This window comes from Rattus norvegicus, chromosome 19, assembly GCF_021556685.1.
Source record: "Rattus norvegicus strain SHRSP/BbbUtx chromosome 19, alternate assembly SHRSP_T2T, whole genome shotgun sequence".
Classification (NCBI taxonomy): Eukaryota; Metazoa; Chordata; class Mammalia; order Rodentia; family Muridae; genus Rattus; species Rattus norvegicus.
The window spans coordinates 53,606,179-53,630,787 of NC_141552.1; the positions used below are offsets into that span (position 1 = coordinate 53,606,179).

General features: G+C 43.3%; 1 protein-coding gene across 2 annotated transcripts in view; it reads left to right on the forward strand.

Annotated features, from left to right (window-relative positions):
- The window catches only part of Hydin (Hydin, axonemal central pair apparatus protein), a 345,749-nt gene that overhangs the window by 262,651 nt on the left and 58,489 nt on the right, over positions 1–24,609 (forward strand). For both annotated transcript variants that reach the window (XM_087594210.1, NM_001427650.1), the window contains 8 exon segments: positions 2,534–3,151; positions 4,757–4,978; positions 8,543–8,754; positions 8,934–9,116; positions 9,991–10,110; positions 11,702–11,861; positions 11,956–12,128; positions 23,691–23,889. In XM_087594210.1, the coding sequence (XP_087450336.1) occupies positions 2,534–3,151; positions 4,757–4,978; positions 8,543–8,754; positions 8,934–9,116; positions 9,991–10,110; positions 11,702–11,861; positions 11,956–12,128; positions 23,691–23,889 (1,887 nt within the window).

Genomic DNA, 24,609 nt, shown 5'->3' on the forward strand with positions numbered 1-24,609 from the left:
TGTCTGCTATGCTCCCTAATGACTCTCCTGTGAAAGCGTTGTTGCCAGCCTATGGGCTCCCTTAAAATAACAAATCTTGAAGATACTCGTTCCTCGATCGATTAAATCCATTGAAGGATTCAGAGCCAAATGGACTTGAAGGAAGCAGGTCTTTGAGGGAGTGCCTTTGAAGGCTTTGAAGCTTGTCCCAGGACCTTCCCACTGTTCCTTTCTCTCTGCTACCTGGATACCATAAAGGATATCGCAGTTTTCTTTAAACATGTAGCCATCTTACCATTTTCAAAATTATGAGCATGAAGTAATTCACAGTGTTCCTTCCTTACTATGCCTTTAAACAGTTTCTGACCATACGGCCCTGACTCCATTACGATGCCACACTGATTTCTACTTTTCTCTTTTATTTCTCAATCTTGTTAGAAGTTTTTCATCTCAGGGATGGAGGCACCCTCAGTTCAATCCCCAGAACTTCCTAAAAGCAGGCATGCACGGCGGCACACACTGGTAATCCCAGCAGGCAGGTGGTGGGGCAGGAGGATGAGAAGCTCCAGTTTAGGCCAGCCTGCTTACTATAGGCCCTGTCCCCAAAACTGCTGTCACTTTCGTTCCCTTTCCAAAGAAACCACAGTGGCCTCTGTGACCCCTTTCCCGTTATGTTTGTTCTCTGGTAGGTTTCTCCTCCTACCTTTTCAAAATGTCTTCCTCTTTACTTTGCTTTTCTTCCCTTTCTTCTAACTTCTTATGGTGGATATTAATGTCATTCGTTTTTATTTTCCAATTTATGAAAAGTCACACACTTGTAAATGTTGTTTTGCTTGTGTACCCTTGCACTGTTGACTTGCAGTACTGGCCGTACTGGCCCCTTCGAGCTTCCTAATTACTCCGCACAGCTGCTTAGCTCATAAATTGTCTCAGAGTGTACTGTCCAAGTTCCAAGTGAATGGCTTCCTTTGAGGGATCTTTCCTCAGACTTCTGTCTCCAGAGGTCATGTCTGTCCATGTTGTATTTATCCTTTGTATTTGCTACATAACCTCCTACATGAATGGTTTGTATAAAAACCCCCCGCACATTCCCAAATCCTTCCTTTTTTTTTTTTTTGTAATCTTTTGTCAGCCTCCAGGTTCTCTATGGTGAGTTTCTATAGTCTCCAACTGAAAGTCCCTCCACCTTCCATACCAACTCTGGTGTCTCCCCAGTGGCAGACTGAGACCTTCTCTCACAGAAGCTCGAGTGGGGTGCTGGAATTCTTACTTAATAAGGCAGCTCTGACAAGCGCTTTCATATGGCCATCTTGCTGGGCTGTGTTCGAGATGATGTAGAAAAAGAGGCTCAGTGGGATGAGAGGGGAAGCCAGCTTTGGTCACTCAAGACTCCATGCTGGAAGCAAGCCTCCATTTAGCTGGGAAGGGGGGCACTAGGGTATGGGAGTTATCATGAGATTGGACTGAACTTACTGTCCCCTAAGAACACCGCACAGAGTGATGGAACCCCCTAAGAATTTCATCCAAGCAAAAAGAAAAAAAAACAGAACCCACAAAATATATGTTAAAACACAGTAAGAAAAGGGGGCGTACGTTGATTGTTGTATATCAGGTTCATTGGATAAATAAGTGTTTTACATGACCAGATTCTAAACTCCCATTTGTTCCCCAGAAATGCAGTACAAAGCTATGTCGTTTTAATAGCTTCCTGCTAAGAGAACCCTGGCTCCATGAGAGGTACTGTTGTAAATGCTAAGGCATCGCTGTGCATCCTCAGTCGTTAACGATCCTTTGATGTACCTATTAACTATCCCCATTGTGAGCTACCATATAGTTATGGGGAATTGAACTTAAGACCTCTAGGGGGCTGGAGAAATGGCTCAGTGGTTAAGAGCCCCGACTGCTCTTCCAGAGGTCCTGAGTTCAAATCCCAGCAACCACATGGTGGCTCACAGCCATCTGTAATGAGATCTGATGCCCTCTTCTGGTGTCTGAAGACAGCTACAGTGTACTTATATATAATAAATGAATAAATCTTTAAAAAAAAAAAGACCTCTAGGAGGGGTGGGGATAGCAGGCTAGAGAGATGGCTCAGTGGTTAAGAGCTTTGACTGCTCTTCCAGAGGTCCTGAGTTCAATTCCCAGCAAACACATGGTGGCTCACAACCATCTGAAATGGGATCTGATGCCCTCTTCTGGTGTGTCTGAAGACAGCTACAGTGTACTCATATACATAAAGTAAATACTTAAAAAAAAAAAAGACCTCTGGAAGAACAGCCAGTGCTCTTAACCTCTGAGCCATCTCTCACGCTCTGCTCTCCCCACTATACAGAGAAAGGTTGTCAGCGACCGGCCACACCTACAATGTAAAGCCAGGAGGCAGACCTGTCGCTGAAGCTCCCCACACTACATACAAAGTGATTCCCAAACTCACTGCACCTAAGGAGGCTCCTGAATCCTAGGCCTCCCGGTGAAACTAGATACTGTCCTGCATACAGTTTCGCTTGTCTTTGAGGAGGCGCTGGGTGTGTGATTTATATGCTTTGCTTTCTAGCTTCCCTCTGTCGCCAAATTAGAAATGAAGATGGAGTCAATCGAAAGGAAAGTTTCTGTCAGAGAGCATGGATTACTTGAAGAAACCACCAGGAAAAAGAAAGCCACGACCGAATACGCGTTTGGATTCCCAATTACCCAGGAACAGGAGGAGAGCGAAGGAGACTTCCTGAAGGACTCTGACAAGAACCTGGCACAAAAGTTTAAAGTCTATGACACGTGTCTGAAGGATGTGCAAAACATCCTCATGTATTGGGACCGCAAGCAAGGGATGATGGTACCTCACACTGGCCCAGATGAGATCCCACACGAGGTTGACGACCAGCGCCAGGCGCCTTCAGGGGGCGGGGGGCGCAAGGGCCGCAAGGACCGGGAGAGGGAGCGCTTGGAGAAGGAGAGGGCTGAGAAGGAGCGCCTGGAAAGGGAGAAGGCTGAGAGGGAGCGCCTGGAGAAGCTGCGGGCCATGGAGGAGAGAAGCGATGGGGAAGGGGAAGGAGAAGAGGAGCATGAGGGAAAGAAGGATCTCGGGGTGCCCTTTATCAACATCCAGACTCCGGACTTTGAAGGCATAAGCTGGAAGCAAGCCCTGGAGAGTGACAAGCTTCCCAAAGGAGATCAGGTACAAAGGCGTCTGTGGGGTAAAGCATCAAGCAAGACCTAGGGACCATGCTACCATAAACATGTCTCTTCATATGGAAAAATCCAGCAACCCTTGGATTAATCTCAGAAACTATAGCTAAAGGGACCTCTTTCAATCCATAGACAGTCCCACCCACCTCTCCCAACTATCTGGCCTCATTAAAAGCCATCTTTGCGTCTGCTCTTTAATATTGGCAACACTAGTACTCCAGGGTAATGAGAGAGATGCTCATTCAGAGTCAATCAGAAGACTTCTCTCTTCCAAGATGTCTTCCTTCAAAAGCTTTCCACTGGGATGGGAATCGATCTGTTAGGTTAATCCATTAGGTAGGCAGCCATTTACTACGGCCTACAAAAGCTGTGTGCCTTGTAAAGCAACCCCAAGTGTTAGTTCAGGGGAAGGATGTAGATATATACATAACATGTATATATGTGTGGTTTTATATATATATTGCATATTTTTATATACACTTTTTCTGTAAAGCATTAGTAAAATTCTGGTCTAAAGATCACACTTATCTCAGCCTCGGGGGGTTGAAGGCAACCACCACCAAGATACAATGGCCTTGAACCACGTTCCAATGACTCTTACTTACAAAGGCGAACACCAGGCCAAATCTGTCAAAGAGCGGGTGGGGTCACAGTCTGCCGACCTCTGGCTCAGTCACAAGTTAGGTAGGATGGTTAGAACCAGTTTTGTACCCCCACATTCCGACTCATAGGTTGATTTGACTATTAATTTACTAACTGGTAGTAATAAAAGTTGGTTACTAATCTAATAATTATAGCTTTCTCTGTGGACATTCTAAATCCTAGGAAGCAGCTCCAGTCCCATGTCAGGAGGCTCCGTGGTCCACGGGATGGGATACACAGGTTACGTGAGGGTCTTGGCTTGCTAGGCCTACCAGGTCACTTAGTCCGCAGAGTAGGCTGCGACCATTACTGGTGTGGCTGACAGTCTAGACACTGAACTCCTGAATGCTGGGAAGGGACCTGCTGCCCAGTCTCCAAGCCCTTGCTTTGAAGATGACTCCTGTGTTACAGTGATGAGTTTATACCAGAGTGCCAGAGCACAAGGAGAGAAAGCCCCAGAACCTGAGCTTCGTTTTCTCGGTTTTTCTCTTTGCTATCGATAACCTGCCCCAATCCCAACATTTGCTTGCCCTTGGATAGAAAGAAAAGTTAAAGAAAAAATAAACATGAAACGTGAGAATGGACGAAGCAGATCTATGCTACAGACATCTGAAACTTAGGAGCTGGTCTGTTTAAAGTCTTGTGGGGCCTTAAGACCCTCTTCTGTATCAACCCGGTTCCTAGCTGAGTGGAGTTTATAGCCCTGTTTGCAAAGGCAGACAAATGGTCACAAGAAAGGGTGACACTGCCTATGAGAAATACAGAGCATCCACATGCCACAGCAAAGAGCCTCCAGGGTCCTGTCAAAGGCCCAGCAGAGCCACCCTTCCCTTTGGGTCTCTGGATAACACTGAGGGCAGGGAAGGTTACATGGGCCACCCATGTTCATTCTGACCGATGTAGAGTCAGCGCACAGTCTGCACAGAAAATTAATGCAACGCTTTTCATTTAGATCCTGAACATCCTAGGCCTGGGATCCTCAGGACCACCCATCCCTCCTCCAGTCTTGTTCTCCATCATCTCTTACCCAGCGAAGCGGCAGTCTTTGGTCGCCACTGAGATCCTGAAGCATTTTGTGTTTGTGATTCCACCAAATGATGACCTCCCCCTGTCGGATGAGAAAAAAGACATGGAAGGAGACTCAGATCTCTTCCTCAACACCATCGTCACCAAGGTAACGGACCCTCCGCTGGTCTTGACCTCGGCAGGGTTCACAGGACAGGGTCCATTCAGCTGACAGGGACATGCTCTGAGTCAGGCATGAGGTTTGTTCCTCTGGACTTCCTGCCTGAGGAGCTCCAGGAACCTCTCAGTGAGTCTTCCCCTTGTCTACCCAGGAGGGAACTGAAACCGAGTGCTGCTCCTCATTTCCCTTCCTAATCCCCACGGGACAGTTTAGGAAATACACCTCATAGCTCTGAAGCTCATGTGCAAACAATTAGCAAAACTGTTTTGTTAATTATTAGTGTGCATTTGTCATGCCAGGTGATGGGGTCGGCCTAGTTGCATTGTGTGCTCTAACCACAGTCCCCATGGTCCCTCCTGCCATCTCCCACTAATCTCCCTCCTCTTGCCAAATAGTTCCCCTTCCACTCTTACACTGTATATTGGATATGTGTGTGTTGGTAATACATACATACAGCATAGGTTATAGAACATGAGGGGTTTTTTGTTTGGTTGGTTTTCTGTTTTCTTGTTTCTTTGTTTTTTGGTTTTTTGGTTTTTGATTTTTTGTTTTTTTGTTTTGGTTTTTTTGTTGTTGTTGTTGTTGTTTTGTTTTTGGTTCTGGCTTTTTCCACATAATGGTTTCCAATTCCATTCCTTTTCCTGAAAAATGACATAATTTCACTCTTTTTTGTAGCTGAATAAATCCAAATCCCCTCTCTCTCTCTTTCTCTCTTTCTCTCTCTCTCTCTCTCTCTCTCTCTCTCTCTCTCTCTCTCTCTCTCTCTGTGTGTGTGTGTGTGTGTGCGTGCATGGATATGACATGTGTGCATCAGTAAGTGAGAGTGTACACATAAGCTAGGAAACCAGAGAGAGGACCACTAAAGGGAAAACCATGTTGAAGGGAGGAGGAGGGGACTCATGACAGAAGAAGGAGGAAAAGAGGTTCTAGGGGAGGGGCTTGAAGTGTCCCAGGGTTGTCAGGCGGGGAGGGTGAGAGAGAAAATTCCCCTCTGCCCAGGGGGAAATCAACAAAAGCAAATTGAAAAGGCCGTAATGAAACACAGTACTGTGTTTCACATCATTACCGTAATGTGCTAATTTTGAGACTCCCTCCCTTTTCAAAAAAGTTGAAGATGCGTTTAGGGTCATCTAAAACAATATGATGATACAAAGATTATGGATCAAGGGAACACACACCACCAGGGAGAATTTTGATTATTTTTAAAAATTGCCATGGAAAGATTGGTATTTTGCATGAATTCACTTTTTAATCTCCTTGCCTGACAATAAGTAAAGATAAATTTCAGTTGAACTAATAGTTTTTAATTAACAAAATCAAAATCATGTAAATGTAGAAGAAATCATACATAAAATTCATAGACAAAATCACAAAAAGAAATTGATCTGAGCAATAATATGCAGATCGTATGCATATTAAAATTATAACCATGGCCTATATCCCAAGGGAGGATGGTGGCCCAACATTCTAATCCCTTTGAACATCCTTCCCAGGAGGAGATAAAACCAGCTGTAGGCCCTGACTACCTTCCAGTGAGGCTCTATCCCATGTCTAATATACAGGTACCTAAAAAATTAGCATCTGCGGTGAGCAGCATTGGTGCGCCTCGCCAGAGCAGAGTGCCCAACGGTGATTCTGCAAAGAAAAGATGGGGAAAGCTAGCACTGACATCAGAAGTGGCTGTTGTGCACCAACCCCTTCTTCTGAAAACTGGCCCTGTCCAAAAAACAAACCAAAACAAAAGACAAGCAGTCTTTAACTTGTCAGAGACAAGGAACTCCAGCTCTTATGCAGTTGACAGGGAAAGCTTTATTCTTAAACCAGAAGAATAATAGCCAAACGTATTCAAACTGTGGCAGATTAAAGCATCTTGATTGGACATACATGGGAGAAACTTGATTCAAATATACTATAGACAAGTGGTAGCAAATGTAATATGATAATCTGTAATACATAATCACTTGGGAACTCTCTTAATTACTTTCAATTCCTATGAAGAGGTACCATAACCAAGGCAACTTATATTTAACTGGGCTGGCTTACAGTCTCAGAGTGTCAGTCCATGACCATCATGGCTGAGTGCATGGCAGCAGGCAGGCAGTCATGGTGCTGGAGCAGTAACTGAAAGCTTACATCTTCTGCAAGACAGAAGCAGTGAGAGAAGACAGACCTGGCATAGGTTTTTGAACCTCAAACCCCACCCCCAGTGACACATTTTCTCTAGCAAGGCTAAACCTCCTAATTTTTCCCAAAGCAGTTCCACCAACCGGAGAGCAAGCACTGAAATATCTGAGGCTGTGGGGGCCATTTCCATTCAAACCACCACAGGACACATAACTGTAAAGACACGTGCCTGAGACATCTAGGGAAGTATTAGCCTGAATCATGTGACGTTACAGAAGCATTGCTCTCATTCGTGACTATGACTGACTCCATCGTAGTCAGTGCAGGAGAAAGTCCTTGCTCTGAGGAAACATGAGCTGAAGTACTTAGAAGTAGAGTTCTCAGACTGACAAGATCTAGAATCACTGGCGAGACAAGCATCTGGACATGTCTGTGAGGAACTGTCTACATTAGGGTTAGTTGAGATGGGAAGACCAACCCCAAATGTGGACGGCACTGTTCTATTGCCTCGTAAACCCTAGGCTTAATAAAAAAGAGAGAGCCAGCTGGACTAGAGCATTCATCTCTCCGCTTCCTGAGGGTGAGCTCAGCATGGCCAGCTACCTTCCTCCATGACTCTTCCACCTAAGGAGACTCAAAAGTGGGGGCCAGAATAAAACCCATCCTTAAGTTGATCTCAACCACAGCAACACATGAAGGAATGCAGTTGCCATCTGGAGCTTGACTAAGGGTTACCGAAAGTTAAGATTGCAATATGTCTTCAACGTTAAAGTTTCCTCATACTAAAAGGTTAAAATGTGGCTCTCCGTGAGTTTAAGGCCAGCCTGATCTATGGAGAAAGCTCCAGGCCAGCCAGGGCTACACACAAAGAAACCCTGTCATGAAAAGGGATTTGTGTGTGTAAATAATCAAAAAGAATTTAAAATAAAATAGATCAAGAAGCATGAAAAATGCACTCTAAAAAGTGAGAATTACTTATTAAATATGGACAATTAGATTAAAGTGCTTATTTGTACTCCTTTCCAAAATAGTAAGAGATCCTTTAAGTCCTTAGAACAAAGAGAATGAAAAGGGAACTGGGATGGGACTGGACTACACCAAAATATTAGCCATCATGTGGCAAGTGGCCAGAGAGCCTGGCCCAGCAGTGCCAAGGAAGTTGAATGCCCAGCTGGCTATAATGGGACCCTGCCAGGAGCTGAAACTCATCCCATATGCTCCCTGTCAGTGATCACTGTAGGGTCTCTACCTCTTCCTCAGGGAACAGAGTACCCAGAGAGACACTGATCTTGTCACTAACTCATAAAACTGCTGGCCCTACCCTTTCCCACCAACCAGACTCACCAAGCACCGAGGACATTCTATAAGCACCCCTGTCTTTATTGTGTGCCAGAAGTACTTAAGCCTTTGTGCTCATTTTGAATTAAGGCTCAGGAGGAACAGCCCTCCCCACCTGCTAAGGGAAGCAAGCAGAAATCGAAAGACAAAACAGAACAAGCTCGCGAAACTCAGAAGGATAAACGTCGCACGTATTCCGGCAGGAAAGGCCTCTCTGGCGGGGCATCAGGGAACCTTGCTCCGATGTCTGACATAGACCAAAACAACTTCGATGGAGAACACTCCCAGGAGAAGTTCATCAGGTAGGCCTTGCAGGAACAAGGGAGAGGGAGGAGGAAGCCCCGAGTTGGGAGCACAGCTGTCACATCACCAGAGAAGTGCAGAGCTACCAAGTACAGGGACCTAACAGCCTGCCATAGCTAACCCCAGCTGCACAGGGCCTGTCCCACGGTTCCGTTAAAAGTCTGTGCGGTCGTTTCAGGCTGAATCACTTCCGGTGGATTGTGCCTCCAAATGGAGAGGTAACCTTGAGAATGCACTTCTCCTCTTTCGACGTTGGAAACTATGACCAAACATTTAATTTTGAGCTCCTTGGGACCCGCCGTCAATACCAGCTCTACTGCCGTGGGGTCTGCACCTACCCATACATCTGCAAAGACCCAAAGTAAGTGTGCTTTATTTTCAAGTCACCCCCACGCACATCACAAAGCACTTTGAACAAGTGGGGACCAAAGAGAATGCTCAGTGGGTAAAGGTGCTTCCTCCAAGTGTGAGCGCACACACACACACACACACACACACACACACACACACACACACACACACACAAACTAAAACAATAAAACAACAACCACAGTAACATTGTACTGGAAACTGCCACACCCTCTCGTATCAGGCTGCAGTGCATCAGCCCTTGAAATAAGAACAACGTAGTTGGCATGACACCAAAGGGTGTTCCCAGACTGAAGCAGAATAAAGAAAGTTAAAAGACCCCGGGGGCGGGGGAATGTATTCTAGCAAGTGAGTCTGCTTATTTAACTGTTAAACAGATTCAAAGCACTTTTACTTTTACTCAGGATGTGTGGTGTGAACCTCCATGCGTAGCCATTCTGTTAGCCACTGCACCTCCCTGTGCAGTTTAGGTCTCACATAAGCACACCCAGGGGAGCAAACTAGCAAGGCGACTCCCCACCGGAGGGGGGTACTTTCTGTGGCTTGTCCTTTGCGTAATTCTCACCAAGGAGCCCTATTTCCTATTATCCACTGAAACTAGTTAATAGTTTTTCCTGAGACTCTTGTGGATTTTTCCTATCTGGGTGTTCTGAGGCAGACTAGCCAGCTCAGTGCTAGAAGCCTTTTTTCTCAAGTTCAAGCCATTCCATCTTCTCTTAGAAAGCAAGAGATAAAGTTTCCATGGAGATCCTCATCTTAGCTGTCTTCAGACACCAGGAGTTTTCACTGAGAGGGGAGTGCTGGGTTCCTAGGCTGCTGAACCTCTGCTTGTGTATCATTGTTTTTAACCTCTTCCCCGTGTTCAGAATTGTGTACCCTCAGAGGAAGAAGGACATGAAGTTAAAGGAAGTCGTCGTTAAGAAGTATGTAGTGAGCATGGATAAGTTTTACTTTGGCCCACTGCTCTGTGGCAAGTCAAGAGACAAGTAAGTATTCCATTATTTCAAAGTCAATTGATGATTTCTGGGTTGGGTTCACAAATTCTGTAAGTAGAGTTTTTATATAATCATGGCTTTTGTTGACACTGCCCCAAATTCCAAACCAGGAGAATTGGATTCATGTGTACCAAGTCTCTGTTCTGACCTACAGACAACTTGGGTTCCACTTTCCCTAGTGGGAAAGCCTAGAAGAAAACCAGGCTTTGGAAAGGTGGAATCAAGGCTTCACTTTGGAATGTGTCAAATCCAAGTTGTTTAGAAGATTATCTCTAGAAATCACATACATCGGAGAACACAATATATGGTTTGGGCTCTCACGGGGACTCTGTTATCAAGATAAGAAACATCGGTACAATGTGAACAAGGAGAGAGGCTGAGACAAGAGATAGTTCTACCAAGAGCTTCTCCATACACAAGAGGAGTCCCCAGTAGACACAAGAAAGAGGGCCATAGAGTCCCATGAAAAGAGTGAACAATCAACTCTATCAAATGCCACAGGAAGACAGAAGTACAGGCATCTACTGGGTTCAGCAATATGGAGCTCATGGGGAAATGGGGGCAGGAATCCTTCTGGGAGAGCTCTGGGAATTCTGCCCAAGTTAGCACTGGGATCAACAGCAATGATTACTACGGTCCAAAGACCCAGAGCAAACGCCATTCACTTACTCACTTTAAACACTGAACCTTGTCAACAAAAATAACGGGGAGACAAGGGTGTCTGCCTCACAGGTTTGGGAGGGTAACAAACAGAACTCTTTGGCATCATGCCAAATTGGGACACTGATGGGTAAGATGATGAGGTCACCTCCCCTTTCCCAGTTACTCACAGGGTTGCCTGACCCTGCTGCCTGACTCTGATTTCAATCCGTCATTCTCTATCCTTCTATCCTCCATCACACAAGCTACTCAAAGCTCTTCTCAGACTGGCTCGGCTTTCCTGGCCTGGTCTGTGATCTCTGATGATAAATATCTCTTAATTCCTTCAGCGGTTTCTTTTCTGTTGGTTGCCTTTAACAGAATGTCTCCCAATAGCACTGAGGCCTACCTCTACAGACCTCTCCCAAGGACGTTAGGGAACATAACCAAATTTGTCATATGACAAGGCCAGATAAATTCAAGTCAGAGCAGTAACGGCCTATGAAGGTGTTGTGGAAGTGAATGAGATCTAAGACAGATGGCAAGTATCAGGTGACTCAAATGAAAGTCTCTCAAGGATAGATGATCACTTTTCCTGGAGTTCTTTCTAAAAACTAAAAATAACTACCATTCATTGGACGTCTGCTATTTCCACTTGTTCTATGGCTTCAAGTGTATGATGTCACTTAATTCCAATCCACTATAAGAGATACTGTCACCCCATTTTACAGCTAAGAAGATCAAGGCTTGTGGCATCCCATTACAGTATAGTATTCTCAGTGACAAGTGAACAGCCACAGATGCCATGGTCTCAGTCAACATGCCACTCCCTCGGCACAGTCACATTGCCCTTTCAAATCACACGGCACCTCATAGGATCCTGTTACCCCCTGAACTCTCACTCGGTCCTCATAATCGCATCCCCACTCCCGTTCATCTCCAGGTATAAGTCATCCTTGTACCCTGACAACATGGAGACACTGACAATCCTGAATGATTCCCCAATGGTGGTAGAGGCATACTTCTGTTTCCAGCACGACGTAAAAGCGAGCACCTACTTTCTAGAGCCCGTCAACATGACTCTGAAACCCAATGAAAAGCAGGTACAATCGAAGGGGGGAAATTCCATCAGGGTGAAGAAGATAGTCGAGACCTGACATTCCCAGTGCAAATGACTTCCTTTGACTCTCTCACCAGATCCTAAATGTATGGGCCTACCCTACTGCAGTCGGTGTCTTTGAAGACAGCATTGTCTGCTGCATCAAGGAGAACCCAGAGCCAGCCATCTTTAAGATATGCTGCCAAGGAATCCGCCCAGAAATTGAAGTGGAGCCCAGGCAGTTACATTTTGACCGGCTCTTGCTTCATAGGTAAGAGTTCCAGATATCTCAGGGACGGGAAGGGAAGTTCAAGAACATTTAGGTCTGGGGTAATCAACTGGTCTTGAGTTACTCTAGACTTTCTGGGTTTACTGTTGGCTGTCTGTCTGTGTGTATATGACTGGAAACTCAACTCAGAGCCTTGTGCATGCCAGGCAAGTAACTCTGTCACTGAGCTTCATGCCTCCCCCTAGCCCATAGTTTGCCTTTTAATTAATCCAAGAAAAGAAAAATCAAAGGCCAACTATCAATATAGCTGAATTGTTCATGTGCTTCCTTTCTGTGGCTCTGAATTTCTATCCAGTGTCATTTTCCTTCATAATTCCTTTAGAATTACTTGTAATTAAGGAAGGGCAGCAGCCACCAAATAATAATAATGCACCACTGTTCAAGGCTAGATCCCCAAATCAGACTGATCTCAAATAGCTTTACTGATGGTCTGGTTAGTCTTTTGTCGCTTTGATGCAAGCTAGGGTCATTTGAGAAGGAGGAATCTCAGCTGAGAAAATGCCCATCTCATTGGCTAGTCTGTGGGGCATTCTTGATTGATGGTTGATGTGGGAGGGCAAAGCTCACTGTGGGCAGGGCTACCCAGGGTAATCCTGGGTTCTGTAAGAAAAAAATATCCTGAGCAAGCCGTGAAGGCAAATGCGTATGCAGCATCCCTCCATAGTTTCTGCTGCTTCTGTTCTCTCCCGGCCCCTGCCTTGACTTCCTGCCCTGACTTCTCTCAGTGATGGATTATAACCTCAGAGTTATAAAGTTATATAAATCCTTCCTTCTCCAGGTTGCCTTCGGTTACAGTGCTTATCACAGAAATGGAAAGCAAACTAGAACAGCTAGTTATTTCAAGGATGAAAATAATCAAAACACAGAGGGGGAAAGATGTCTTTTACACTCTCCACTTCCTGCTCACATCAATCTTATATTTTCTGGCCCAGATTAATAACTCAGCCTCAGTTGGGCAGTGGTGGCACGTACCTTTAATTCCAGCAGTTAGGAGTAAGAAGAAGAGAGATCTGGGGCGAACCTGATCTTCTGAGACAGTTAGAACTACACAGAGAAACCCTGTCTTGTAAAAACAAAACAAAACACCCACAAACTAACAAAAGATTAGCCTCTAAAAAGGTGTTTTTGATAACTTTAGTCAACAGGAAAAGAGTTTGGAAGTACACATAATTTTACATGTCAAGCGCTCACCTACGTCAGGGAGTCCATTGCCGTATATTCAGGATCTAAGTTTATTTATATAAGGAATCCTAAATTAGGGGCATTGGCAACATTCCAAACATGAGGGTTATTGTCTTAGTAAATATCATTAGTCAGGTTTACAGGAAGATTAGACCAAGCAACCTGCCCTGACTTGTCCCTCAGAATTGTCTCCAGAATTGGTAGAAAGTTGATTACAAAACTCCAGGAATTCCAAATGTCACACGATCACAGAAATTCTGCAGCTGGCAAAATCACACCTCTACTAGAACATGAGGCAAATCATAGTCAGCGGCTGCAAAGCAACCCCAAATCCTCATGCCTGGCATTAAAATAAAACCTTTTTAAAATAACATTTCTGTGGTTTTTTTTAAAGGAACCAAAATTCTAGAATTCTCACTACATTTATCTTTTCCAGAAACCATCAGTTGCCAAGAGGTTCCTAGGTAAGGGTGGAGTGTCATGGGCTCCCTCCACCATCTATGCCAGGATCTTGACTGGTTACTCTTACGCAGCTCTTGTGCATGTCGTCACGGCATCTGAAAGTTCACGTGTGCAATAACACTGTTATATCCAGCCAAATCTGTGCAGATATTTCACTGCAGAGACCTACTACTTCTCGTTCTTATAATCTTTCTACTCCTCTTCCCAGATTAACCCTCAGCCTTGTAGGGAACAATGTGGTACAGATGTCACATTTACAGCTGAGCTGTCTACAGTTTCTTATTCTCTGCATGTTGACCAGTTGTGGGTCCCTGTACTAATTGCTTTCTGCTGCAAAAACAAGAAGATTGTTTTAGGTCTGATTATGACTGAGAGACACACTCATCTGTGGGAATAAGGGTAAGAACATAAGAGACAGTTGGCTATGTCAGCTTAATGGAATTAATATATTGGATTCCCCTCCAAGTCCCATGACCTAGCCAGCACAAGGGGTATTATCCAGTTAACAGCGCCAGGCGTGCGTTCTTAGTTGTTTCTGTGGATTTTCTTGTGGTGTCCTTGACCCCCTCTGGTTCCTCCAATCCTTCCTCACCATCTTCCACAGGATTTCCTAAGTTCCACCTAATGATTGCCTGTGGGTCTCTGTATTTGTTTCCATCAGTTGCTGAGTGAAGCCTCTCTGGTGGTGATAATGCTAGGCTCCTGTCTGTGGACAGAGAGGAATGTCATCAGGAATCATTCCACTGACTTTTTTTTTTGGCCAGTCATAGATCTATCATAGATCTCTGGACTATTCAGTCTCTGGTTCCTAGCCCACCAAGCAGTATAAGGGCATGGTTTCCCTTTTTTGACATGGGTCTCAAGCTGGACTAGACATCGGTTAGCCGATCCCATAATTTCTGTGGCACATTTACCCTAGCACATCTTGCAGGCAGGACGAATTATAGGTCTAAGGTTTTGTGGCCGGGTTGATAGCCCAATCTCTCCACTGGAAGTCTTGCCTGGTTACAGGAGGTAGCCGGTTGAAACTCTGTATTTCTCTTTACTTTAGAGTCTTAGCTAGGGTCACCCTCATAGATTCCTTAGAATTTCAATTGTGCTAGGTTTCTAACTCGTTCCTGAGATGCCCCCCAATTCCAGTTGTTTCTCCCAGTACTCTCTCCTCCATCCTCTCCCAACTCGATCCCTTCTGTTTCAACCCAAAACCTGCCTCAGTCCACCCATAATGCCTATTCTATTTCCCCTTTCCAAGGAGATCATGCATCTCCACTTGAGCCCTCCCTGTTACTTAGCCTCTCTGTGTCTGTGACTTGCAACATTATTATCCTTTACTTAACAGCGAATGTCCACTTATAAGTGAGTAGATACCATGTTTGTCTCTCTGGGTCTGCATTACCTGACTCAGGAAGATTCTTTTCCTAAATGGGTGGCCATTTGCCTGCAAATTTCATGATATTGTTTGGTTTTTTTTTTTCTTTTTTTTCGGAGCTGGGGACCAAACCCAGGGCCTTGCGCTCGCTAGGCAAGCACTCTAACGCTGAGCTAAATCCCCAACCCCCATGATATTGTTTTTTAGCAGATGAATAATACTCCGTTGTGTAAATTTTTCTTTATTCATTCTTCAGTACAGTCACATCCAGGTTGTTTCCCGTTTCTGGCTATTTATGAATAAAGCTGAACGTAGTTGAGCAAATGTTCCTGTGGTAGGAATGGAGCGTCCTTTGGGTATCGGCCCAGGAGTGGGGTAGCTGGGTCCTGAAATATGCCAATTCCCCATTTTCTGAGAAACCACCATACTGATTTCCAAAGTGGCTGTCCAAGTTTGCACTCCCACCAGCATGTTGTCGTGTGGAAAGTATGCAAATGGATCCATATCTCTCACCCTTCACAAGACCCAAGTCCAAGTGGACCAAAGACCTCAACATAAAACCAGACATGCTGGACCCGATAGAAGAGAAAGAAGGGGATAGCCTTGACTGCAGTGGCACAGAAAACAACTTCCTACACAGAACACCAAAAGCACAGACACTAAAACTAACAATAAACAGGACCTTATGAGGCTGAAAAGCTTCTGTAAGGCAAAGGACACCGTCAATAGGAGGAAACTACAGCCTACAGAATGGGAAAATGTTTTTACCAACCCCACATCCAACAGGGGGCTAATATCCAAAACATATAAAGAACTCAAGAAATTAGACGTCAACAAACCCAATAATCCAATTTAAAATGGAGTACAGATCAACAGAGGAGTCCAAATGGCCGAGAAGCACTTAAAAGAAATGTTCAAAATCCTTAGCCATCAGGAAAATGCAAATCAAAATGACTCTGAGTTTCCATCTTAAACCTGTCAGAATGGCTAAGATCAAAAACACAAGTGACAGCTCATGCTGGCGAGGATGTGGAGCAAGAGGAGTTACACCACAATATTTATTATGTATACTATCAGTGGCTATTGTGAAAGGTGTTATTACCCTGATTTCTTTCTTGGCCAGTTTATCCTATATAAGAGGGCTACTGGTTTTTTTTGGGTTTGGGGGGTTTTGGGGGGTTTTGTTTGTTTGTTTGTTTAGCTAATCTTGTGTCCAGCCACTTCACTGAAAGTGTTTATCATTATCAGCTGTAGGAGTTCCCTGGTAGAATTTTCATGGTCACTTATGTGTACCCTCATACCATCTGCAAATAGCGATATTTTAGCTCCTTCCTTTCCAGTGTGTATCCCCTTGATCTCCTTTGGTTGTCCTATTGCTCCAGCTAGAACTTCAAGAACTATAACTGATAGACCAAGAGAGAGTGGACAACCTTGTCCTGTTCCTGATTTCAGTAGAATCACTTTGCTTTTCTCTCCATTTAATTTGATGTTGACTATTGTCTTGATGTATATTGCCTTTATTACATTTAGATATGTCTCTTGTATCCCTGATCTCTCCAAGACTTTTATCATGAAAGGGTGTTAGATTTTGTCAAAGGCTGTTTTATAATCTAGTGAGATGGTCAGGTGGGGTTTCTTTGTTTCAGTTTGTTTATATGGTAGACTACATTGACAGATTTTTGTATGTTGAACCATTCCTGCATCTCCGGGATGAGGCCTACTTGATCATGGCAGCTATTCTTCTTGATGTGCTCTTGGATTTAGTCCACAAGTATTATTGAGTATTTCTGCATCAATGTTCACGAGGGGAATTGGTGTGTAATTCTCTTTCTTTGTTGAGTCTTTGTGTGGCCACATAAAATGAACCTGGCAGTGTTCCTTCTATTTCTATTTTTGTAGAATAATTTGAGAAGTATCATTATTAGCTCTTCTTTGAAAGTCTGGGAGAATTCTGCACTAAAATTCCCTGGCCCTCAACTTTTTTTTTGGGGGGGGGAGTTGGGAGACTTTTAATGACTGCTTTTATTTTCTTAGGGGTTATTGGTCTATTTAAATTGTTTATATGATCTTGCTTTAACTTTGATAAGTAAATATATCAAGAAAATTTTCATTTCTTTTAGATTTTTCCAATTTTGTGGAGTACAGGATTTTTTTTTGGTCTGACCTAATGATTCTTTGCGTATGTTGTTATGTTGCTATGTCCCCCTTTTCATTTTAATTGTGTTAATTTGGATGATCTCTCTGCTTTTTAGACAGTTTGGATAAGGGTTTGTCTAACTCATTGATTTTCTTAAAGAACCAACTCTGTCTCGTTGATTTTTTTATATTGTCTTGTTTGCTTCTATTTCACTGATGTCAGACCAGATTGCTCGTTTCCTGCCGTCTATTCCCCTTGGCTGTGCTTGCTTTTTCTTCTAGAGCTTCCAGGTGTGCTAAGGTGCTAGTATGCGATCTCTCTAATTGTTGATGAAGGCATTTAGTGCTATGAGCATTTAGTGCTCTTAGCCCTGCTTTCATTGCATCCCATAAGATTGGGTATGATGCATAAACATTTTCATTAAATCTAGGAACTCTTTCATTTCTTTCTTCCTTTATGCCTTGACCCAACAGTCATCCAGTAGAGAGTGGTTTAGTTTCCTCCAGGAGCGTGTAGGCTTTCTGTTGTTTCTGTTGTTGAAATCCAGCTTTAATCCATGGTGGTCTGATAAGGTGCAGGGAGTTATTTTAATTTCCTTGTTACCTGTTGAGACTTGCTTTCTGGCTAAAGATATGGTGAGTTTTGGAGACAATTCGGTGAGGTGCTTAGAAGAAGGTATATTCTCTTTTGTGTTTGGGTGAAATGTTGTATAGATATCTGCTGGGTCCATTTGAGTCAAAATGTCTGTTAACTCTATTCTCAGTTTAGCTCTTGTCTGGATAACCTGTTCGTTAGCAAGAGTGGGGTACTGAAGTCTCCCATTATTAATGCGTGGGGTTTGATGTGTGATTGAAGCTTTAGTAATGTTTCTTTAACAAATGTGAATGCCCCTGTGTTTGGGGCCTAGATGTTCCGCATTGAGACATCATCCTGGTGGCTTTTTCCTTTGCTGGATATAAAATAATCTTCCTCACCTCTTCTGATGAAATTTGGTCTATTTTGTTAGATATTAAAATGGCTACAGTAGCTTGCTTCTTGGGTCCATTTGCTTGAAAAAAAAAAATTTTTCCAACCCTTTACTCTGAGATAGTATCCATGTTTGATGATGAGGTGTGCTTCTTGTGTGCAGCAGAATGATGGATCCTGTTTCCACATACATTCTCTTAGCCTGTGTCTTTTCATTGGATATGGAGGCTGTTGATATTGAGAAATATTAATGACCAATGATTATTAATTCCTGTTGTTTTGATGGCGCTCAAACATCACTTGTCTTTGTTTTGCTGGTGTGAAATACTTATTTCCTATATTTTCCTGGGTATAGTTAGCCTCCTTGGGGTGAGGTTTTCCTTCTCATACCTTCTGTAGGGTTGGATTTGTGGCTAGATACTTTTTGAATTTGCTTTGTCATGGGGTATCTTGTTTTCTCCATCTATGACGATTGAACGTTTTGCTGGGTATAATAGTAGTATGGGCTGGCATCTTAAAGCACATCTGTCCAGATTCTTCTGGTTTTTAGAGTCTCCATTGAGAAGTCAGATGTTATTCTAGGAGGTCTACCTTTATATGCTACTTGTTTTTTCTTGCAGCTTTTTATATGCTTTGTTCTGTATATTTAATATCTTTATGTTTAGGCAGGAGGACTTCCTTTTCTGGTCTGATATTTTTGGTGTCCTGTCAGCTTCTTGTACTTTTATAGGCATGTCCTGCTTACAGTTAGGAAAATTTTCTCCTATGATCTTGTTAAAACATATTTTCTGGGTCTTTGATCTAGGGATTCTTCTCCTTCTTCTGTTCCTATTGTTCTTAGGTTTGGTTTTTACATCGTTATCCAGATTTCCTGGATGTTTTGTATTGGGAATTTTTTAGATTTAATATTTTCTTTAACTGATGTATTAATTTCTTCTAATCTTCAATGCCTGAGATTCTCTCTTCTGTCTCTATATCCTTTTGGGTGACACTTACATCTATAGTTCCTGTCACTTACCTAGATTTTCCATCTCGAGGAATCCCTCAGTTTGTATTTTCATTGTTGCTTCTATTTCCATTTTCAGGCCTTGAGCAGTTTTATTCATTTCCTTCACTGGTGTATTTGGTTTTTCCTTGGCTCTCCTGGCTTCCTTTAAGGGATTAATTTGTTTCCTCCCATTGTTTGTATATCCTGGGTTTCTTTAAGAGATTTATTCATTTCCTGTTTAAGAATCTCTATCATCTTCATAAAATTGGCTTTAAGGTCATTTTCTTATGCTTCATCTGTGTTGGTGTATCCAGGGCTTGCTGTAGTAAGATAGCTGGGCTCTGGTGGTACCACATTGATTATGTTCTTACATAAGAATTTGGCGTTGGGTAATTACAGATTTAAATGCCAACTTCTGAGCTTCTCTTTGCTGTGTCGATGTTTGTCCCCTTGGTTCTCATTTCCTTTCTGGTCTTCTGGCCAGAGTGGCCTGTGGTTCTAGTGACCAGTGAGTTCTCATGTATAGTAGGGTATCTCTGCTAGGGTTTTTGGTGGCCTCCATGACCTCTGGGGCTTTGGGTGCCAGTGTTGCCTCTGGGACTCTAGGGTTCTGGGTACCAGTATATCCTTCAGTAGAGCAGTGGGCTTCTGCTGGAGTTGTGGGCCAGGATATTGAGTCAAGGGGAGCTGGTGCTGTTGGGAAAATTGGACAGGCTCTAAGGACCAGTGTGGCCTCTACTAGAGCAATGGGCTTCTGCCAGGGATGTAGAATGGGACATGGAAATGAGGGGAAGGGGGACTCCTGGGAGATTTGGGCAGGCTCTAAGGAGCATTGGTGGGCTGTGGGCAGGCTCCCGCCTGGGGTTCTAGGTACAGGCAGTGTGGCTTCCACCGGAGTGGAGTTGTGAGCCAGTGTGTGGAAATGTTTCTGATTTTTACCTCCTCTTCACATCTTTGCTTTGCCTGTTGTTCGCTATTAATTAAGGCCTCTTGGCTTTTTTGGTAGACACTTAGTGCTGTAAACTTTTCTCTTAAGACCACCCTCATTGATATGGTTTTATTTTTCAGTCAATTCTAGGAAATAGGTTTCTTCTTGATTTCTTTCTTCACCCAATTGTAGTGTGTTCTTTAGTTCCCATGAGTTTGTGTGCTTTCTGTAGTTTCCACTGCTGTTGATTTCCACAGCAGTGGAAGTTTCCACGGCTTCATTTCATTATGCCCAGTTACGATGCAGAATGTTATTTCAGCTTTCCTTTGTTCGTTGAGACTTGCTCTGCATCCTAATATGTGGTCAGTTTTGGAGGCAGCTCCATGGGCTCCTGGGAAGATGTTATTTTTAGGGATTGGGTGGATTGTTTGTTCTGTAGATGCCTAATAGGTCCTTTTGATTTATGATGTTATTTAGTCCTGATGTTTCTGTTACTTTCGGATCAGACGACCTCTCAGTGAAAGTGAGTATTAAAGTCACCCACAGTCACCATGTTAGAATTAATCTGTATGTTTATTTCTATTTTTAATTCATACAAAATATTTTGATCATATTGTTTTCCCTCCCCCAACTCCTCCTAGGCCATCCCCACCTCTCTACCTACCTAACTTCATGCTCTCTGTTTTCTTCTTCCTCTGCTTCTTTAAAAAAACAGTAAAGAAAATAAAAATTGAGACAAGGAATAAGAAAATCAGTAAGACAAAAAAATAACGAGACAAGCACAAGGAGTTTTTTATGTTTTTCAAATAATCTGTGGCTTTAGGTCTTATGTGAGGTTGGGTGTGCTTGTGTTTGATGGATGTGACATTCAGAATTGTAATACCCTCTTGGTGGATTTTACCTTTAATAAGTATGAAGTTATCTTCCTTTTCTTTGAAGTCTGTTTTGTCAGATATTAGAATAGCTATGCCTGCACGTTTCTGTTTCATTTCCCTGAAATACCTTTTTCTCTTCTTTACTTCTCGGGTACTGTCTCTTTTTTATTTTGAGGTGTGTTTCTTGGAAACAACAAAGAGATGGCTACTGTTTTCTAATCTAATCTGCTAGTCCGTGCCTCTTGATTGGGAAATCGAACCACTAATATTAAGAGTTCTCGCCGAGTGATGTGTATTCATTCCCGGGTTTTTTAACTTTGTTGTTTCCTCAAGACTTCTTTTGATTGGCTGGCCCAGCGTGGCTCATTTATTCCATGTGATGCCTTGAGTGTGTTTATCCTTCTCTTCAAATTAAATCTTCCTTCCCATATCCTGTTTAGAGTTATTTGGGTGCCCATCAACTATAAAATGTGTATTTATTTCAAGCACACGCAGAAACATACAGCGCGAAGTTATAAAAACAAGGCTCATTAAATTTCAACTTAATGAAATCATCCAGAGTACATTTTCTAACCATGGCATAATTAAATTGCAGAAAGGTTTCTCATTGTTGGAGAAGAGGAGATTTACATGTTATCTGGTAGGCCTGCAAGATGACTCAACACGTGAAGGCACTTATCACCAAACCTAATAGTCTGAGTGTGATCCCACGGTCCATGTGGTAGAAAGAGAGAACAGACTCTCACAGGTTGTCCTGTGACCACCACACAAGTGTGCCATTGCATATATGCACCTACACACACACACACACACACACACACACACACACACACACCTTTTTAAGTGTATCTTGTTATTAAATTGGAGTTAGAGAATTAGAGGTCTCAGTAGCAACTCCTGGTTTTTAGTATGCAGTATAGAGACGTGCACATATTTCCTAGCCATATTTCCTCTGCCATCAAGAAAGACTTGAAAAGAGTGGTATGCCAGGAGCAATGAGGACTCTTTTCCAGACTTTGGTATTTAAATACCATTTGCCAATAAATGGCAAGGGTCCTTGGGGAAAGGATTTCTCATGTTGTGGTGACCCCCAACCATAAAATTATTTTCATCGCTACTTCATAACTGTCATTTAGCTATTGCTATGAATCATAACATAAATATCTATGTTTCCCAATGTTCTTAGATAACCTGTGTGAAAGGGTCATAATACCCCAAAAGGGGTTGTGATTCCAAGACCGAGAACCATTGATGTATTCAATGAGAAATGTAGCTCCACTGGCATGAGTATATGAATAAACACATGAGAAAAGGAAATTCTGTTTTTGATAACAGAATACCAACTAAGCATAGGAAGATTGATGGTGTTAGGAAATGATTGGGTAGTTAAAACTGGCATCTGACTGTTTGGCTAAGAATGAGACATTGATCCAGCTGTGGTGATGCAGCCCGTAGCCCTGGTAATTGTCAGGTAGAGACAGAAGGATCAGAAGTCCAAGGTCATCCCCAACTAGTGAACTTAAGGACAGTCTGAGAAAATTAAGTCCCTATACCAATAAAATAAAATAAACAGGGTTTATTCTCAAAGTATCTCCCCGGAAAGTATTAACTAAAGAGGGGAGGGGGGAGCACATGCCCGATGGAGAGACCAGGTGAGCCTTAATTAGGACATCAAATGTAGCATCACCCAAATCAGAATAGCACTAAAGGGATCCCCTGACCCAACACAGTGAAAAGGACACAGCTTGCAACTCCTTTCCCTTCAGAAGATCTAGGCATGGAAAAGCAGCAGACCACCCAGCTTAAGCAAGAGCCAACGGATTAACCGGTCTCTCCAAAACGTCAAAGCCAAGAAACCTAAAGAGGAGTGGAAGCCTTTTCCAGAGAGTCATGTCAATGACATGCAATGACATGTAATGACATGACAATTACATGCAACAACATGGCTGTGGGTTGATTCCTTGACCTGGAAAAATAAAGAGAGATCGAGTAGCAATAGAACAAAGACAGAGGCTGAACATGGACGCAGACCAAACAATCGTCTTTATGACAGTGAAAACCCTGGCATAGTGGGTGTTCTCATTCTTAGAAAACGTGTGATTTAAACGTGTATAATTGCCTGCAGCTTCATTTTGAACGGCTCTGAAAAATGGTGAGGAAGAGAGATTATGGGGCTATAAGGAAGGCAAAGTCAGGTGGATAAAGAGGGATTCTTACAACTTTTCCCAAAGTTTTATATGGTGGTAATTCGAGATCATTTGACATAGCTTTTTCATGGGGAAAAAGTTAAAGTCATGGAAATCTGCCCATTGCTCACAAGCTAAGCAGCTTAAAAAAAGACACGGCAAGGAGAGTTAGGGAATGTTTTACACGACCACCCTCAAAAAAAAAAAAAAAAAGCTGTAGGACCAAGTACACACCCTTCAGAGGCAGAGGTAGAGGCAAGCAGATCTCTGTGAGTTCAAGGCTGGCCTGGTCTGCATAGCAAGTCACAGGCTACATAATGAAAGTCAGTCTCGAAAACCTAAGATAAAAGTTATTGATTCTTCTCGCTATTGTATAATTTTAGTGGAAAAAAAAGAAACTGACATTTGAAAAATTCTTTGAACTTGATCAAATTTCTGTTGGCTTCTGCAGAAAAGAATCCAAGTCACTAGTTCTCCGTAATGTCACGTCTCTTCCTGTGGCCTGGAGGATCTCCAGCCTGGAACACCTAGGGGAGGACTTCACTGTATCCATGATGCAGGGCACTATGCTGCCTAAGGGAGAGTTTGGGCTACAAGTGCACTTCCAGCCCTCCAAACCTGTCAACATCAAGAAGGCCATTCGGATTGAGGTGAGATGCGCCACCCCCGTAGATTTGTTTATAAAAATATACATGCACGCGTGCGTGCACACGCATGTGCGCGCGCGCACACACACACACACACACACACACACAGGGGGGGGGGAGAGAGAGATCTCCTTATTAGATCCCTCATCTCATCTGTTTCCTATCTCCAGCCCATGATACCCTACTCTACACAAAACACAAGCTCAGTACAAGCAGTATGACTCCAAGCTGATCTCTTACTGAGACACTTAACCATTCAGCTTCTTCGTGAGAGCCCCACTCCTTTCTCCTCTCATTCTCTTTGCTAACTTTGGTGTGGGAACTCTGTCAGGCAGGATTCTTAGGCCACCATGACAAAATCACCTCAGACTGGGTGGCTCAAACCAACAGACCTTTCCTCTCTCATAGTTCTGAAGACTAGAAAGCTAAAATCGAGGTAGCAGGACCACACTCCTTTTGGAGGCTCCAGGAAAAAAAATCTAGTTTCTGCAGCCTATCAGTATGTGTCTTGGCTCGGTCCTGCATCTCTCCAACCTTCGTCTTCACCCTCAGAAGGCCCTCATCTGTCTGTCTTCTCCTGTACTATTAGGGGAAACAGGAAATATCATGAGTTCTCTACCTATAGATCCAACTATATTGGCAAATGCCTGTTAAAAGAAGAGATAGAGATTCTGAATTAATACTTGATTTGGGGGCTGAAGAGAGACTTGGTGGCTAGGAACA